We start from the raw sequence: 19,653 nt of genomic DNA on the forward strand, positions 1-19,653 counted from the left end.
TTATTCATTGAGGTAGGGGGGGACAAACGCAACATGTGTACCGTCAATCTCCCCAATAATGTTGGGTATATGTCCCACTGCATAGAATCCAGCCTTCACAGTAGCCAAATCTTCCACCTGGGGGAAAGCAATGTAGCTGCACATGTGTTTCACCAGGGCAGACAAAACCCTTGCCAACACGATTGAGAACATTGGCTGTGACATTCCTGCTGCCAAGCCCACTGTCACTTGGAAAGAGACAGTTGCCAGGAAATGGAGCACAGATAGAACCTGCAGAAGAGAGGGGGGGGAATCCCAGTGGCATGATGGATAGCAGATATCAAATCAGGATCCAATTGAGCACACAGCTCTGTTATTGTGGCCCTGTCCAGTCTATCGGTGAGTATTATGTGCCTGTCTTCCAATGTAGCCAAGTCCACAAGGGGTCTGTACATGGGGACTTGCCTCCTCCTACGATTTCTCTGCAGCAGTAGGTATCTAAGGGACACAAGAGTGAGTAGGCTGTCACAATTTGAACACTGGAACCACCACCTCAGTGTATATAGAGCAGTAACATGATGGGACATTGGGAATGGCAATGTATGTGCAAATTATAGATATGACGCAGTTCTCGATTATCTGAATATTGTTCACTACCATAAAATGGCGACCGCTTTTCCTGTATGTAGGGGCAGGTGGAAGTGAGCGAAATTCGCCAGCATTGCGCGTCATGGCGGAAGGCCGTCTTGCACAGCCGTGCTATTCCTCATTGGATAACATGGGATTCTATGGAGTACAGTGGCCAATGGGGATCACTACCGGCGGTGACGGTGTACAACGCCGCCTACGTGACCTCCATTTTCTGCCTAGAACCTCACTCGTTTCCTGACTTTCCACAGGACAACACCTACACTGCGTGTGCTGCTGTGACCTGTGTCTGGATCCTGCCATGGCCCGTGTGACCGGGGTAAGGGCCCCTGCCTTCACTTCTGAGGAGTTGGAGCGCTTGGTTGATGGGGTTCTACCCTAGTATGGGCTGCTGTATGGGCCTCCAGACCAACTGGTGAGTACACCTTCGGCACGAGGCATGTGACAAGATTGCATGGAGATGTGTGTGCAAGCATCGTGTCATTTGGGGGGTCGTATGTCTGGTGGTGATGTACATGGTGGGCGCTGGGTAATGTGTGTGCCAATGGGGATGGAAGGGGATTTGTGGCCCATATGTGTAACAGGCTGGATTGTCTGGTTAATGGTGTCTTCCTGTCTGTGTTTCCTCTGCAGGTCAGCGCCCATGAGAAGAAGGGTTTGTGGTGTGCAATCGCTAAGGACTTGCGGACCTTGGGAGCACCCACTGTAGGAAGAGGTGGGAGGACCTGAGACGCTGAGCCCGGAAGACTGCAGCGGCCTAGCTTTGGATAGCCTCCCATCGAGGGTGGGGTGTCCATTGGAACCTGACCCCCCCCAATGGCCTGCATACTGGCGGTGGCCTACCCAGAGTTGGATGGGCGCTTGAGGGCATCACAGCAGCCACAAGGGGGTGAGTCCAGTGTGCATTACAACTATGATTGCTAGGTGGCATGGGAACCTGGTGGTGGGTGTCAGTTTGTGGGTGCCCCTTAATGCCAGCTCAGAGAATGCAGCACGATCCAGCAGTTGGCGGTGTTTTGTTCTCATCTTGCTGTGGCACCTAGCAAATGTAATGCCAGTGCGATGCATGGTGCTCAATCCTGGTCCCTGTGTGACGGCAATGTGTATGCCATCTGTGGTGTTGATATTGTATTTGACCCAGTGCTCCCTTTCTCTCTCTCCCCCTTTTTTCTTCTGTCATCCTGTCCATGTGTGCATTAGCATCATCTGGCAGAGGAGCAGTGGCACCGGCGACAGAGGGAGCTGGATCCCACAGGAGGCAGAGTCCACCGACGCAGAGGGGACCAGTAGGACGGAGGGTGAGGGGGAGCACCACAGCAGAGACAGGAGGTGACAACACTGACTCAGATACCTCCTCTAATGGAAGCTCCCTGGTGGTGGTGGACACCTCTGGAATCACCCCAGCTACAGGTACAGCCACCACCCCCCGTACCAGCACCGCCCTTCCAGTAGCCCTCACTGAGTTGCCTGTGCCCGTTCACCCAGGAGGGAGGGTATCTCCTTCGCCCCAGGGACCTCAGGCCCTTCCCCAGTCAGCCCTGCTGTCCTGAGTGAGAAGGCTATTGACCTCCTGAGATCCATCTCTGTAGTGCAGTCAACCATTATGAATGCCATCCAGGGGCTGGCATCCCAGATGCAGCAATGCAGTGCATTCCTGGAGGGCATTCATGGTGTATTGGTGGTCCAACAGAGATCGTTCCAGGCTCTGGCCTTCTCTCTGATGGCAGCCATTTTCCCTGTTCCAACTGTCCCCCCTCCAACTACCACTTCCCAGTCCCAATCTCCTCAACCCCAACCCATCCCATGCACACATACAGACAGCATGCACACAAAACATCACACAAGAGTGGTACAGACAAACACAGGCAGCACACTTCAGGCCACAAGCATGCACACAAACAACAGACAGTTGCACACACAACAACATCCATTGCCTCCACTGTCTCCCCCTCCTCTTTCTCCTCCCTCACAGTCACATCCACACTCACACCTGCATTCCATGCATCAACAGACACCACCACCATCACCAAACCACGCAGCACACAAACCTCACTTGCAGACACCTCCACAACACCCATCCACGCATCCCCTGTGTCCTGTCCCACCCTGTCTGCCCCCTCCTAAGAGACACAAACGCGTGCACTCAGACAGCCATCCACCTCACATCAGCACACTGCCCATCCACCTGAACCCAAAGTCAGCAGACATACACCTCCAACAACCACTCCCTCAACCTCCACTCCCATCTCTCCTCCTTCATCCAGCCCCACCGTCCCTGAGAAGTTTTTCCTTGCCCAACTTGACCTCTTCCCTCCCCCCGTCCTGCCTGTAAGAGCAGGGTCCTAACGACCCAGCCCAGCACCTCAGCCAAACAGTCCACGGAGACAGTGGAGGCACCTCCTAGTCATGGAGGCAGGAAAAGAAAGGATCCCACTCCACCACCCAAGAGAGGGAAGGATCCCACTCCACCACCCAAGAGGGGGATGGATCCCACTCCACCACCCGAGAGGGAAGTATCCTTCTCCACCACCAAAGAGAGGGAAGGATCCCACTAAACCCCCCACGAAAGGGAAGCTTCCCAGTCCACCAACTAAAAGAGGCAAGAGGCCCGCTCCAACAGCAGTGGGCAAGGAGTCCTCACCTCCAGCTGGGACACAGCAGCCCTCACCTCCAGTTGGAAAACAGCAGCCCTCACCTCCAGTTGGGACACAGCAGCCCTCACCTCCAGCTAGGACACAGTAGCCCTCACCTCCAGCTAGGACACGGCAGCCCTCACCTCCAGCTAGGACACGGCAGCCCTCACCTCCAGCTGGGACACACACAGCAGCCCTCACCTCCACCTGGGACACAGCAGCCCTCACCTCCAGTTGGAAAACAGCAGCCCTCACCTCCAGCTGGATCACAGCAGCCCTCACCTCCAGCTGGGACACAGCAGCCTTCCCCCTGACGTGCCTGGCCATTCACAACATGATGCCCCTGCACAGTGTAGTGCAGATTACGAGAACGAGTTGGGCCTTGGACTGTGCCCTGTGGCCATGTGGGCCTTTTGTACTTTGGACTGGCCATTGGCCCTTTCGGAACACTGAATCAAGTATTTTTTGTCAAATGGACAACATGGTGGCTGTTGGCATACAATTACATTATCAGTACTGCCTAACTGTTGCCCTTGCATTAATATGACGAGTGTCCTGTGACATTGTTTTTCCTCTGCTGCTGGTTCTGTGTATGGTGTGTGTGTGAATGGTGTGTGTCGTGCGTGTGTGTGTCACTCTCCTTTTCCTCCCTCCCTCCCTTGTGTGCTAGGCAGCTGTACTCACCATCGTCGTCTTCCTCGGCATTGGTGTTCCAGTTGGAGCATGGCATAGAAGAGCATCAGGAAGACTTGAAGTTCCGGTTCCATAGCAGCATTGTTCTTCTATGTGTCTCTGATGGTGAGTCTTTCATCTTCTGTGTTCTATTTCCGCCAGGCTTTTGATAGCGTTGGTACCGCCCCAGAAATCGTGGCGGTTTGCAAGAACTTAATATGGTGGGCGGTACTTTGTCTTCTGCCTGGCTGTTGATAGCTACAGCTGTGGTCAGTGGTGTTAACACCCTGGCGGTTGGTGTGGTAAATTGGCTGTCTATAGGAGTTATTACCGCCCCTTTAACAGTTACTGCCAATGTCATAATGACCACCTAAGACTCCTATTCTTTTGAAAATTCATATTTTAACTTGTGTATGTTAGATTTTTGGCGTTTTGGTTTTGTTGATTTAGATAAATATTATCTATTTTTCTAAACTAGTGTGGTGTCCATTTTGTAGTGTTTTCACTGTATTATTGTGTGTGTTGGTACAAATACTTTACACATTGCTTCTGAAGGTAAGCCTGCCTGCTCGTGCCAAGCAACCAAGGGGGTGAGTGGAGGCTTACTTAGTGTGATTCTCCTTAACCGCGACTAGAGTGAGGGTCCTTGCTTTGACTGGGGGTAACCTGACTGCTAACCAAAGACCACATTTCTAACAATCATGCATACCATTAAGAGATAATTATGTACCTATAATAAATTCATAATCTTCTTTATCAGAATGTTCCACTTACTTTCCAATGTTGAATACTGAAAAACTAACGTTGTGTGAGCCTGTAATGAGAAAAATAACAATGTTTCAGTCACAAAGTTCACATATGAATTACACTGCATCATACAGAAGGAGTACACTTCATGCAAATAAAAAATCATTTAAATGGAAAGCGGCAAAGCAAAGTTGAATATATGTGACCTAGTTTGCAGACAATGTACAAAACCTGCTCCCTTTATCAATCAAAATACATTTCCTTGAAGATGAGCCACCATTAAAGCTATTTACTTTCTAAAACCAGAAATGGGGAAATCGGCTGATCACCACAAAATACTCAAAAGATGGGTCTTTTGGCAGTTCTTTATTGATGAAAGGCTCTGCTAGCTAGATTTAGAGGCGCATTCATAGCTTGCCTTCACTCCCTATACTAACACATTTCTGGATCTCTTAAACTTTTAACCCTAGTGCAGCTGGGAATTCTGATCCAGGCAACAAAGCAGGTAGTAGGTGGTTCAAGTTAGGTTTATCTAACATGAAAGGATGGTATGTAGCCTGGAGAGTCACAGAGGAAGAGCCTTCAAAACCTACATGAGAGTGTACCATAAAATTGTCTACAGCACAATTACACTTTAGTACCAATGGCTTAGACTAATCTACTTTCACATTGCTGATTGTGTCTATATGCTTCAAGCAATTGCAAAAAGCTTTGCAGTTGTTTCATGTGCTTGGCATTGTAATGGATTACTGATCTTTTATTGTAATGATGGTTATCTTACTTTTATAATACTTAGGGCTTAATTAGGAGTTTGGCGGTCGGATCACCAGAAAATCAGTACAGTGGTGGGGAGGTGGCCACCAAGTCAATGGCCTCCCCACCGCCATATTACGATGTTTCCGCTGGGCTGACCAGCGGAAACAGTTCGGCGGCACTGGTCTCGGCTCTCAGAGACAGCCGAGGTCAACGCCACTGCACACAGCACACTCGGAATGCGCACTGTCCTGCATGGCAGACAGTGTACATTTCAAGTGTGCTGAAATTAAATAGCTGGCAGAAAGGAAAGTTGGGATCAGCACTTGGGTGCTGAACTTGGCACCGGCGTTGCTAACCAGGACTTTCACCTCCGCCAACCCGTCGGGATCTCTCATCCTGGCGGTGGCGGCAGTGTTATAGTGGTCCGCCTGCCAACATAGTAATCTGGCGGTTGGATCGCCAGGGAAGCAGCGGTCGGACCGCCACAGTGGGTATGGCGGTCCTATGGGCATTTAATCAGGCCCTCAGTGTCTGAAGGGATTCATTAGTCAGTGGTGGGTGAGGGCACTGAACCTGTAACTAATGAACATTCACATTGAGTTTGCTAGCTTCAAGAACCTTCAAGTTTATTGATCTTTGAGATGGTAAGTGTGCTTTTGATCAGGTTAGGGCTTCATAAAAGTAGACTCCATTTGCATGGAAATGAAGCCAAAGGATATAATAAGTCAGTCGCTACACGAACAGATGACTATCAACATGACTAAAAATATTATAACTCACCAATATAGTGTCCTTCTACGCGGCACTGCATTGTCCCATATCCATGGTCTGATTCTATGGGATATCTAGAACAAAACAGCAGATCATGATCATTAATGGCATTTGTACGGGTGTGGAACAAACATATATTTTTTTATACTTCACAAACCCAGTGAGCACCATATAGTCTTGCACTTTCTACCTAATTTAATTAGGAAGGACCCTATTAAAAAGAACTCACTCAGGAGAAAAAACGTTGTTAATCGGCCAATAGTTCATTGGATAGTGTTAATCCCTGCCCCTGGTCTGTAAATCAAATAGATTAATGAGCAAGTTTCTAGTAAGTAAATATTTTTCCTCTCACAAATATGACCAATGCACTTTACACTAGCTGTGGATGAATTCTGGCGCAGAATTCATATTGTTACCCCTTTCTACTGTTGTTAATCATTTTATGTGCATTTCAGCTTAGGTTAGGGTTTATAAATGTAGGCATAAAAAAACATCTTATGTTAAATGCTGTTCGACAACGTAATTAGTTTCCATATGACATAAGGACAGATGAGCTACAGATATTGATATTTATGAAAGTAAGTTTAGTTTACGACTTTCTTATGCTTTGATTAAACCTGTTCTTAAATGATGCATGTTGGGGGTATTCACCGACATTTCCTTTCCAAACATGATAATTATGGCAGCTTAAAGAAGAGTTCAAAGTCTGTGGAATTCATTAAAAAAGAAAGACACTTACAACAGTTTTCAAACCCATAACGTTTTTATTTCATAAATATGTGTAAAGTGCACCAGTTTAGGATAGGAAGTGCACACATTCTTAATTAGTTTTAGAACTGTTTTCATTTCTTCACTCACTTAAAAATAGTATCCTCTAATATTGTTTACTTTTCCAGGCTCCACGTAAAAATGGGGATGATTAGTGCTCCTTCCCTTGCTTTTTGCAGCAGTTACATTAGGCATTTACGTGTGTGAAATGCACAGAAAATGTTTTTACATATCAAGGATTTACACCTGAGTTGAGTTGGTGTGGATCACATTTAGAAGGGTTTTTCCTAAACACTCTCTGGTCCCACCCATCAGGACTCTTACCAGTGCAACTGAAAAGGAAACTTAAAAATGTTTAAGTGCCCAAAGCTTTAGCAAGTTAAGCGCTTATACTAGTTCATGAATACGGTTCAACTTTGTGCAAAAGTACCTGTTTGCAGATGTAAATCAGCCGTACGCCAAAAAAAAATCCGTGTAAATCAAAATACTACTATTTTTGATTTGGTGGTAAAATGCATTCACAGTATGTTGTGACAATATAGTTGTATGCCAACGTGTAGCTGACAGTGTTGGTTATACATGTTGAGTTACATTTAAGCAGATGTGCTATTACTTTTAGGATTTTTATTGCACTATGCACCTTGTAGTTATTTGAGAAACAATTTCAATGTAATATGAAGTGGTAAATTATTGCATTGTTTAATGATTACAGCAAGCAATGTGGGCAAGTTCAGTAGATGATGGGATGGTCTTGGAAGCCCAGCATGTTTTCGAAGATGACTCCAGTGGCCAGAGCAGGACATCAAGCACAAGGCTGCAGCACTCAGGAAGCAGGGTTCAATCCTAAAGAGCCTATTATCGATTAAATGTGTTATTGAGTAACATTTACGCAGAGAACTGGGAGGTCTCAAATTAAGTGAGAGCAGGAACAGTACTTCAGTCTGTTCAACAGGGAATAAAAGAAAACCGTGCCAAGCAAAAGTTGGAAAAATAATGTGTAACGCTGATTTTCTTATGCATTTGGATTCTCTGTAGAGGAACTGCTCTTACTACATAAAAATGGACTTGGGTAGATTTAAAGAAAGAAGGACTATGCCCCCTCTATAGTGCTACTGATCTACTGTTGCACATAAAGACTGGACAGACTGATAATTGTGCTGAGGGAGAATTTTAGTTCTACTGAATGTCACTGTGGTCATGATCTTGTTTTCTTGCTAAGGGTGGAGGCAACGCACTCAGGGCTTGTAAAAAGAAGAAAGACTCACATATTCCCAGAAGAACAGACGGACACAGAAAACACCCGGCTCCACTGCTGCAAAGAGGAACAGTTTGTGGACAGACGTTACCCAATCAATGGTTGCTGAGCTGAACTGGTGGCCTTTGCACTGCTGTTCACAGTCCAGATGTGACCTTTACATTCTGGACTAACAGCAAAAAAGTGACTCAAATGTCCTCATTACAGGTGCGGAAAGATCAGCGAGCCCCAAGAAGTACCAGAATACGAGGTAATAATGCTACATCCAGATTTTTACAGTTCTTCAAGGTAGATATTTTTTTTCAGGCCGTGAATTTAAACTGTAATCATTGTATTGCTTAGACTAGAAACTCCTAACCTCTTAAATTCCTCCTTCACTTTTGATTTACTCTCTCATCATCAGATACACTCATTCATGCACTGGAGTTGATTCCTGCTACTACCTGTACTCTGCAGTATTAACCCTACCATGGAGGAAATTTAGGCAGAGGATTGTACTCCTATCCAGAAACTGGTGGATTTCCTGTTTCCTCCAAACTCAAAATGATGCCCTACATTTGCTTCCACTAACCTGTTTGGGATTAACCCACCTGGTGGCAATGATCTGCAGGTGTAAAAGTCAGGTATGGAGAAAGTTTATTTCATGACATGGAGTGAGGTGGCCATCACAAGTTCTCCTGACATGATCGAGATACTATTTTGTTCTAACTTCCAGTGCCCCGCAAACAGAAGGCTTGTGACTGGCAAAAACATGCCCAGCAGGACAAACCGAATTGCAAAGTTTTATTTTATTAAAGTTAACTTTATTTCATTTTATTAATTCATCTTTTCTCAGTTTCCAATTCTTTTGTTTTTGCTCGTAGGCGCTGTTGTCAAAAGATGCCAATTAACTTGTTTGAAATATGCCAGACCTATTGCACTGCAAATGCATGTTCTATGTGTAGTAATATATTACTGTTACGTTCAGTGGAAATAAGTGTCATGGAGCCTGTAAAGTTCAGAGTGCAGTTGAGAGTTAGGGCCACTGAACACTGGAAATGTTTGTTTACTAGAATCCCTACAGCAACATCACACGGTCCCTAGGGACATTTACCATTTAGATCAGTGGGTCCCAACCTTTTAATTTCTGTGGACCCCCACTTTAACATTAATGGAACCCAGGGACCCCCACTGAATCATCATTGGAATCCGGGGACCCCCGTCTGACTCATTACTGGAAGCTGGGGACCTAATTTGTCAATATTTGTTAATATTTTTTAATTTTCTAAGCTCTCGCGGACCCTCTGAGAAGGCTTTGTGGACCCCCAGGGGTCCCTGGACCACAGGTTGGGAACCACTGATTTAGATATTATGTAAAAAACAAGCCTTGGCAAAATAGCCTCAGGAATAATTAGAATTAAAATATATTTCAAAGTTCGAGATGCTAGCACAGACGTACATGGCCTTAGCTTGCTTGTCAGCAAAAGAACAAATAGACATCCAGCCATCTCCTTCAGCTTTCAGCTCAGCGGGTCTGGTAAAATAAAAACACAATACTATTAGCCAGAGACACCTTATGACGTTCAATGGTGAATATGATTAAAAACAGCAGTGCAATATCCTACTTTAAAGCATTAGTCTGCATATGCCCAATACTCCTTTCATAGTAAAACCATAATGAACTGAATAATTGAAAGCATATATTACACGTGTCACTGACATGTCCGTATCTTTGCACCCACAGGTTCTAGTGCCTCAGAAGCCAAAGGGGGCCATTCACAAAAGCCTTAATGAGTACCTGAAGGAGTGCTACAGGAGTACTCTTTTAAGTACTCTTACATACCTTTGCGAATCATCCCTAAAACAAACAACGCTCTGCTAGTAAAAGTGGAAGAGAGCACAGTCCTTCCTTGTGTATGATTATTCGCTCAGTATTCTAAATTTAGATGTTTTTGGTGAATTCATAAAGACATTCAAGGAAACATAAAAGAGGACTACAAAGGTAATACTTTATGTGATACAAAATGCCTTTGTGACTAGGCTGCATGATTGTTAAGCTAACCCTAGGGTCCTGATTAAAAGTGGGTTGGAATGCCGCGCTGGGTGGTATTAAACACATTAAATACCTCATCCTTCATTAAATTCCGGCAGGTCAAATTTAACTGAGAAAAGTGTATGGTATTTACTGTACCATGTGGACTTTGGTGCTTTAAGCTCCAAAATCTGAATGTAATTTCCCAAAACCCCTGAGTAGGTGTTATTCTTGCACCAGATAAATATTGTACCCCAGGGCATCATTATTTATCAAGTGCAATAGATGGCGCCTGTACCGGACATCAGGGCCTAGGAAGTGTAACCCCTGCCATCTACTAACGTCAGTGCTTAAAACATGTGTGTTACTGACAAGCATTTCTACATACTAGTTGGTGTTGGCTGCAGTCACCTTTGTGAGAAGAAAAGCAGCTTCTTTAATACTGCGTAGGAAACTCGGCAGGCAAATCTATATAGTGGATATCACCTTAGACTTGAATTCTAGCTTTAGAGAACTCTATGAAAAAGAACAAGTACGCATATGCAAGTTCCCACTAGCTACCCCATCTACAGAAAATTATGTTCCTGTGAGCTGAGGAGTGTTGTAAAATCGTCTCTCTAAACGGAAGTATTCTACCACTAACCAACCCCTGTCCATAAAATACAATCATGAACAACAAAATGCACACATAGCCTTCTCTGAAAGAACCATACCCTCGCACAGGATCAATGAAACCCTTTGCAGCTGCATTTTTCACACCTCACAAAACCCCTTTTGGTTTAAAGAATTTCTATGGATTGAAAATGTGCTTCACAATTGCACCTAAAAATGAGAAACAATGTGTTGTGACGAAAACATCCTCTGCAACCCGAAGATTTGGACCTATGCCCTGTGCGCCCAACTATATTGTTGTCTGGATACCCAATGCTGATTTTGTGTCATAGGCGAACCTGGATCATGCATGTGTGCAGTAACATAGGCCCGTCTCATGGATTACGGTCTTGTTGGATCGAGAGGGGGTCTCAAATGCTACCCTCATTTTGGAATTAAGCAGCACAAGTGTAGTGGTGGCAGCATACTGTCTAGTTATGAGTAGTAGTGAACAGGACCTACTTACCCTGTGTCACTGGAGTGAGTCCCACAGGCTCACTCACCTTATTGAAAGTTCCACTACTGTGTGCTTAACTCAACCTAGGCCTATATCAGGTAAATGTGGAGTGCTGAGTAGCGCAGGTGTAGTGACTCTGTGCAGGATGTATGTGTGCCTTGGTAGGGCACAGATAGAGCAGTACTGTGCAGTGCATGTGTGTTTAATGCACATCCTGAATGTATGTATGCCTGTGAGGAATACATTACATGAGAGATGTGGTGCTGTGCAGTGCGTATGCAATGGGAGAATGTGCTGGGTTTATATGTACTTGCATGAAGTACAATACATGAAGTGTTGTGCTGAGCGCACATGGTGCGTTTGGTAGTGCTGGTTAAATATAAAAAAAAGCTTCAGTGTTGACAAGTGCGCACAGACTGAGTGTGTGTGCTAAATGCATGTGTACATGTAAGGGTACACTGCATGGAGAAACAGAGCTGGACAGAACGTGTGCTGTGAAGGTACACTGAGTTAGTGTACCTGCAATGGTATGTTACATGGAGGACCCTGGGCTCTATTGTGGAAAGCCCAGGCTTGCCTGTTGAAGAAATGAGGAGTAGAGGAATCCCTTCCCCTACCAAACAGATTTGGGTATTGCTGCATTTCTCTGAGGTGGGTGGGAACATACTGGAGGGAAAAGGAAGAGACTCCCTTTGCAATTCAAAAGACTAGACTTTGATTCAGTGACAGATCACAAGGAAGGAGCCTGGACACATCTCAGGAAAGGAGATGGGGCTAGTAAGGGAATCATGAAGAGTATGGGTGGGGATCTAGGGTTAACCTTTTGATGCACATATCACTGTGGATGACATCCAGGTGTAAACTCTGGTCACTCTATGAATTACGTTGTAGGACAATAAGCTTCGGAGTTGTGCCTGCTGTGACAGACATATTTCATGATAAAAGACGAAAGAGAAAAGTCTCCACTTCAAAAAAAGCCAACCCCAACATAAAATTTCAAAGACTCTAAATTACATTTTGGTGTCTGGATGTGGACAATAGAAAGGGGAGGTTCAGACCCCAAAATTGGTCATCAACTAAGCAGGCATATGAGCTGTATGAGAAGCGGAAGCTCTGCAAAACCTCTGCATGTCTGTGACAAGGACTGGGAGCTAAAACCTGCTAGTTTCCCTGTTGGGAGAAGGGACACCACTCAGGGAAACCAGGATCACCCACCTTGCAGACTGGAGCAACAGCCTCTGCCTGCTTGCCAAGACTAGTGTGCCCTGTGAGGAAGAGGAAAGCATTAAAGAGAGCGAGGTCCACTGAGGAGAGTTACTGTGAGGACTCCTTGTGCAAGGTGTGAGGATTCTGCTGTGCAATGAGCGGGCCATAGGCAGTGTGCAGGATTGTTTTCAGTGGCCTGCGTATGCCAAGATGGGGCTGACACAGACTGAGCCAAGTAATGAGGGCTGTAAGTAGGCCGACAAACCCATAAAGCCTCATTGCGGAGACCCTGTATGCTCAAGGCAGACACTGTTGAAGTAATTATGTGACCAGCGTACCTAGACTCATAAATGCCTTAGCAGTGAACCTGTATGCTGCTGTGGTGTTGGTGATTGCACCTGAGGAGTCTATGTTGCAAACAGAAGGTACAGCTGCAGCCCCATGTTCAAGTAAGGGCTTCCCTGGGACCAAATTACCAAAGACTCCCAGTGGTCGCCCAAGATTGGAGAGAGGCAGCAGCCAGTGGCTCTAACTGCGCTGTGAGATCTGCCCTGACTGACCTTAAGAACCAGAAAGACGTAGAGGAGGAGGACGCACAACTGCAGGACTCCAGTTGGAAGCAAACGGATTGAATTCCACTACTGGGGAGAAATTTACTTACAGTGTCTTTGCGAGCTGGAAGCTGCGCCGATTGCTGGGTTGAACTGGCCACGCCACTCCTGAGAGTGACACTGCATCAGTCGGATGCTGCTGCGTGTACTGTGGACAGTCTGACTTCTCAGAGCAGGATCTGAACTTGCAAGTGCCTGTGCTCAGGGCATCTGCTGTAACAATAAGCACTTCTGTGGTGCAGTAGCAAAGTGAAAACTAAGCACTCAAAGGGGGTCTCTTGAATATGGCTCACCAGTAAGCATCAACCGGGTTGTGGCACCAGTGAATGGGGAAAACCCCATGTTAGAAACTGTGTTTCGGGTTGACAGAGGTAATTTCCCTGATCAAAGAGGAACCACAATCCTAGTCATGGAAAGTCACAAGCAAATCCTAAATTAACCTGTGCTCACCCTCTGGTAGCTTGGCACAGAGCAGGCAGGCTTAACTTAATTGGCAATGTATAAAGTATTAGTGCAACACTTCAAACAGTAAAACAGTGAAAACACCACACAAAAAGATACCACACCTGGTTAGAAAATAGAACTTAATTTAATAAATAAAACACAACCAAAATATCAACAATCCAATAAGTAGAATTTAAGTTATGAATTTTTGAAGAATATATTGCAATATAGTGTCTCAAAACATAAAGCGCCAACTGTGACTATCTGGTCGGGCTCGACCGGGTCAAAGTCAAAAGTTAAAGCAGACCACAATGGAGCATGGGTCGGATACAGTGCAAGAGTATTCCAGCTGAAATTTGACCTTCCCAATAATTGGGCCAAAAGTCCTGGTTGTGGGGAAGAGGTTTGCAGGAGTGTCACTGCCAATGGTTGTCGGGGTGTGAAGAGCCGGACAGGCATTACTGATGGGTGGGCTAGAGCCTTGTGGTCACAAGCGGCAATACTTGCTGTGCGCAGAGGTGAACTTGTGGCTGGCCTCGCCGGATTTCCAGGCGAGCAACAAAGTTTTGGACCGAATGGTCCAATTGTGGTCAAAAAGAGCCCAAAAGCTTGATTATAGAGCCACACCAAGGGCCTAGGACCTGACGGCGCCTCTTGGGGGTTGGAAACTTGTTGAAGAAAGGTTCAGGAGCAGTGGGGAGTCTGCTATGTCCCTGAGGCTCAGATCAGGAGGCCAGCAGACCAGCCCTTTGTGTCACCCAGGATCCTGGGAGCAAGATGGAGGTGCAAGTCCAGATCTTCTTCCCCAGGCAGGAGGACAACAGGTCAACACAGCAAGGAAGCAGCTTCTTCAGAATAGTAGTCTGGCAGAGTGACAGTCCTTTCAGCAGCACAGCAGACCTTCTTTCTGACAGAGTATTCACAGGTCCAGAGGTTTACTGAGTTTGTGGTGTCAGATGTCCAATACTTATATTCATTTGTGACTGTAAAGTGCAGAGACTTTAAAAGGGGTGCCTCTAAAGTGCACAGAGTCCCTGCCATTCCAGTTCTGGCTCCAGACTAATTATAGGGGGTATGCAACCCTTTGTTTGTGGACAGGACACGGCCTATTCAGGTCTAAGTGAGGCTGTGTCCTGCTCCTCCTTCCCATCCTGCCCAGGATGGCCCATCAAGACTCAACTAGCCCATCAGGTCACAGCTAAACTCCCTCTGTGTGTGGCTATCCAGGGAGAATGCACAAAGCCCTGCTCTCCCTACCGAAGACTTGTGATCAGAGACAGGCAGCAGGCACCAAATGGCTAAGGCAAGATAATGCCAACTTTCTAAAAGTTTTTTTTTCAGAATTGAAATTTAAAATCTGATTTCACCATAAGTTGTGATTTTAAATTGTGATTCCACAGACACCAAACTCAAAAAAATGTATCTCTTCCAGATTACAAATTACACTTATAAAATGTAATAAGGTCATCACAATGTTAATCTATGAGCAAGATAGAACTTGTACTAGTAAAAACTTAAAATTAGAGTTTTTCATCACCATGACATGTAATACTAAATAATACATGTCCTACTTTTTAAATACACTGCACCCTGCCCTTGGGGTTGATTAGGGCCTACTTTAGGGGTAACTTATATGTGTTAAAAAGGAAGGTTTGGTTCTGGTGAAAGGGCTATTTTGCCAGGTCATCATGCAAACTGCACACACAGGCACTGCAGTGGTAAGCCTGAGTAATGCTTAAAGTGGTACTCAAGTAGGTGGCACAATATGTGTTGCAGGCCAACCAGTAGAGTTTGATTTACATGCCCTGGGCACATGCAGTGCACTTTACTACAGACTTATAAGTAAATTAAATTTGCCAATTGGTTATAAGCTAATGTTACCATATTTTAGGGAAAGTTTACAAGCACATTAGCTCTAGTTAGCAGTGGCAAAGTGCACAGAATCCTAAGGTCAGAAAAAATGAAGTCAGCAAAACAGTAGGTCTGAAGGCAAAAACTCAGGGGGGAACTACACTAAGGATAACAGGTTGTTGGAGGGTGGGTCATTAGTTATGTGGCCTGCACAAGTAATGGGTCCACACTCGACCTCCACTGGGAACCAAACACCCCATTGTAGCGCTTGACTCTCATAGGGTAGCATTGCAGAGCAGTCCAAGGCTTACTTAAAGGAGATGGTGTGGGCCAGTAATCACCATTCACAAGTAGACAAGAATAATAGTGCAACAATTTACAAATATACACACGTTGATGGGATTACTGTTTTTGGGGTATTGCGTTGTCATTCTTGTCTCTCCCAAAGAGAGATGTAAACCAACAACCCATAAGGGAAAACATTCATTTGTATTCCAATGCAATATCTGACTGTAATTTGGAGTGAGAGCACCTAATACTGGCATTAAAGTACATCTACTTTGATCACTAGTGACTTTCAGTCTCATTACTCAAATAAAGCATTAACAAGAATGGAATGATTTGTGCTGCTATGATTACTCTCAGAATGATCTACACAGTCTTACCACACCCCTAAAATGTTTTTGAAAAGTTTCAGCATATTCCACATTGAAGCATGCAACATAAAATGATGTACAGTTGACAAAAGGCCGTAAAGTACTTGGTTGTTCTCAGTTGGGTAATACCCGATGCCTTTTTGTATGACCATATACATGTCACATCATTGGCCACAATGCTGCAGCCATATACTTTTAATCACATTCAGCACAACGTGCAGTACTTTAACCACAGTCCTGAAGGCCATCACCTTCACAAATATATCACCTGATGTGATTATAGACTCTCACCCTTAAGGCATGTTGGCAATGTTTCATCACACGCTCAGTGAGTCACATTCATAAGGTACAATTCAGCATGAAACCACTGCACATTTTACACAGTCCCTAAAGGACCTTGCACTTACAGACTCTCAATCTTCATATGTTTCAAACACATGGTCCTTTTGTAAGCCACAGCCTTGTAGCCCTGCGCCTCCCGCACAAGGGAAAGCATCCCCTTTCAACTGCAATTCATACACTCCAGCTAAGGGAAATTTAAAACATATGCAAACAGTTAAGGGGTGATCCTTTTGTAGTCCCCAGAGACTGAGGGTGGGGACATTAGAAAACCTTCTTGGATGAGGCTGCGCTCCTCCTGCAGCCCCCATGTTTAGTACACTTTTTGTGGTGACCCTGTGCTCCTGGGGTCACCAATACCTAAAAACAAACAACTTTACTGTGTAAAACTGCTGTGCATCACAAGGCATTATGGAGCGCTCCTCCAGGAGCGTGCATACTTAATTAGCAGCTCCACTGCTGCCTTGGGGAGAGACGCTTCGCTTCGCTTTTCCTTTGTTTTGGGATTCTTTATCTTGCATCCTGGCACCGCGACTTCAGGCCTTCTGGGGTGTCCGGTGTCTACGGGACACCCTATGTGGTCTTTCCTCATTGGAGGGCAGCTCAAGGAGCCCAACCCCGACTGCCCTTACCAGCTCCCTGCGTAAGCAGATGTTTACATGCTGCTGCAGGAGCCGGCAGTAACACTCAAGTCTGCCCGCTGCTGCCTGCACAGACTTGCACAGTGGCCCGCCCTCCCACTCCCACCAGACATGTGGGCTGAGAGCAGGGGGAAGGTGGGCCACACAGGGAAGTGAGGCGCACTCACCCCTCCTCTCCAGTGCTTTGGGGCACAGGGATGGATCTTGGGCCCCCGTCCTGTTGCCCGTAGGGGGGTGCGACAGCACTTCACCTCCTGCCCCCATGTCACTGGCCACATGGGGTCCCGGGATGGAGTCAGGGGCACCTTCACAATTATGGTGGGGGTGCGCAATGGCGCCCCCCCTTCCAAAAGCTGGCTGGTCTCCTCACAGCCCCAGAATGGGCTCTGGGGGTCCCTTCTCCATAACATGCATAACATTCGCATTCTCTGCAATGTTAGGGCAGCCTCCAGGCCCTGGCCCACCCAGGAGGTAAGAGGGAAGTAGGTGGCGAAGCCCCACACACTTTGTCACCGGCCGAAGAAAGGTCAAAGGTCACCAAAAGTTGAATGAAGATATCTTGGGCCCTGTGGACCCATTTTGACAATCTTTGGCTCATTGTGCTCCTGGTGGTGAGCCCTTGCCACCTGGAACACATTCATCAGGCCTCCTGGCCTGAAAGGTTGACAAATTTTGCAGGGAGCTAGTTCCACAGGCTCCCTGCACCAGATTTCTACTCTGCTCTCCCTCTGGGCCTCTCACCTCCTGGTGCTGAGCCCAGTCTCTCCCCACTTGTCCTGGGTTCAATCAAAGTCAAAATCTTTGGTTCTGGGGACAGTCACAGGGCTCCTCCTGCCAACTGTCCATGGTGTCAGCCTCCAGTCCCGGGGGTCTTCAGCAAAAGCTCATTCCAAGAGAGATCTTTCTCCCCTGTGCAAGACCTTTTAAGTGGGGGTGGAAGTGTCCAGCAGGGCTGTGCCTCTGACCTCTGGCCTATCCTGAAATGCCACATCACTTCTCCACCCCTTTCCCAACCTTCCTGCACAGTCTTCTGAGATAGCTGAAAATGGCGTCATCCAGGAGTCAGTTGCCACATGTGCTCTGTGGGATGCAGCCCCCTCCTCCCTGACAGTCCTGCCAGGGTATCTCCAAGCAGTTCCACCAAGGAGTCCCTCCTCATTGAGGGGCCTTGGTCAGGCCCGATTCCTGGCACAGAATAACAGCTGGCTGATTGATGCAATGCCCTGCTCCTCCAGTTAGAGAGATCAGTAATTGGCCCTGATCCTGAACTGAGTCAGAGAGAAATGACATTTCTAGGTGACCCATAAGCTGTACAGATATGCTTTTGTAATCTACTGCGTTGTTCTTTTCATACAGGTTACACTGTACATTGGTGGGACTCTGGAGTCTGTGGACCCTAGGGAACTGGAGTTGCACCCTAAGGCAGTCTTTTCGATTGGCATATAATGGACTGTCACTACAATGAAGACAGTAAGTACACTGACTATCCCTCACATGTGTACATCAATCTCAAAGGCCTACCCAGGTCACCAACCACTCTGCATGGTTCCTTCTGCGGCAGACTACCTAGGCACAGTTCTTGGGCTGTGCATGACAGGAATCCTCCCAGCGTAGCCCTCACATGGGTGCACATGTGATCACGTGAAACCAGCCCTGGGTTTCCTACCCTTGCATCACAGCAGCCTTAGCTTGAAAAGGTAGCATCGGCGGTAAAGACTTGCAGTCCATTTTACCATGAGTTTACTGTGGGTGAGTCCTAAATTATGAGGCTCCCTCACAGTAAAAGGTCATAAACCATGTGATCCAAAAGCAAAAAATGTGGGCGGACAAGATACTCAGAACTGCCCTCTCTCACAGGTCTATCAACCCAAGCACATTATAAGGTAGAGGGTGGGACATGGATTTGCCTGACAACTACTAGAGCCCGGACCATAAGGAAAATGCATCATTGTATATGAGCATCATTATTCCTTTGAATGCGTAGAGTTAGAAATAAAATACTTATTTTTTTCTTCTAAAAGTCATTACCGGACGAGACATTGATTTATTGTTCATTCTTGTGTGCACTTTGAGTTATGAGTTGTGTTCACTTACCTGTATCTACACTCCCCCTTGAAAGAGCCTTTGACTGCTCATCAACAGAAACCAACAAGAGTCAAGTGCAGAAGGGGTACTTGGTCCATGTAAGAAACTGAGTTTCTGGTTGGAGTGAGGGTGAAACCCTTTTCAAGCAGCAACCACAATCCTTCTCAGGGTAAAGTCGCAAGTAAACCCTAAATAAACCTATGCTCAACCCTCGGGTAGGTTGGCACAGAGCAGTCAGGATTAACTCAGGCAATGTATGGAGTAGTTTGTGCAGCACTTCAAACAGTAACACACCACATAAGGAGCCCATAACAGAGTTCATAAAATAGAGTCATGTTTTAAAAATAAAACAAGACCAAAATGACAACAATCCAATTAGTAGAACAGGAGATATTCAGTATTTAAGGCTTTAGTAAAAAATAGCAGCACAAGGAATAAAATGGCAACTGTAGGTATCTGGTTGCACTGGACC

General features: G+C 46.1%; 1 protein-coding gene across 1 annotated transcript in view; it reads right to left on the reverse strand.

Annotated features, from left to right (window-relative positions):
- Positions 1 to 19,653, reverse strand: part of PKHD1 (PKHD1 ciliary IPT domain containing fibrocystin/polyductin) — a 1,684,711-nt gene that overhangs the window by 1,478,233 nt on the left and 186,825 nt on the right. Inside the window, exons 8-10 of the mRNA XM_069236642.1 lie at positions 9,668 to 9,742; positions 6,216 to 6,280; positions 4,707 to 4,746 (exon numbers count right to left, since the gene is read on the reverse strand). Coding sequence (XP_069092743.1) covers positions 4,707 to 4,746; positions 6,216 to 6,280; positions 9,668 to 9,742 — 180 coding nt within the window. The remainder of the gene's footprint in view (positions 1 to 4,706; positions 4,747 to 6,215; positions 6,281 to 9,667; positions 9,743 to 19,653) is intronic.

The sequence above is a fragment of the Pleurodeles waltl genome, chromosome 5 (genome assembly GCF_031143425.1).
Source record: "Pleurodeles waltl isolate 20211129_DDA chromosome 5, aPleWal1.hap1.20221129, whole genome shotgun sequence".
NCBI lineage: Eukaryota > Metazoa > Chordata > Amphibia > Caudata > Salamandridae > Pleurodeles > Pleurodeles waltl.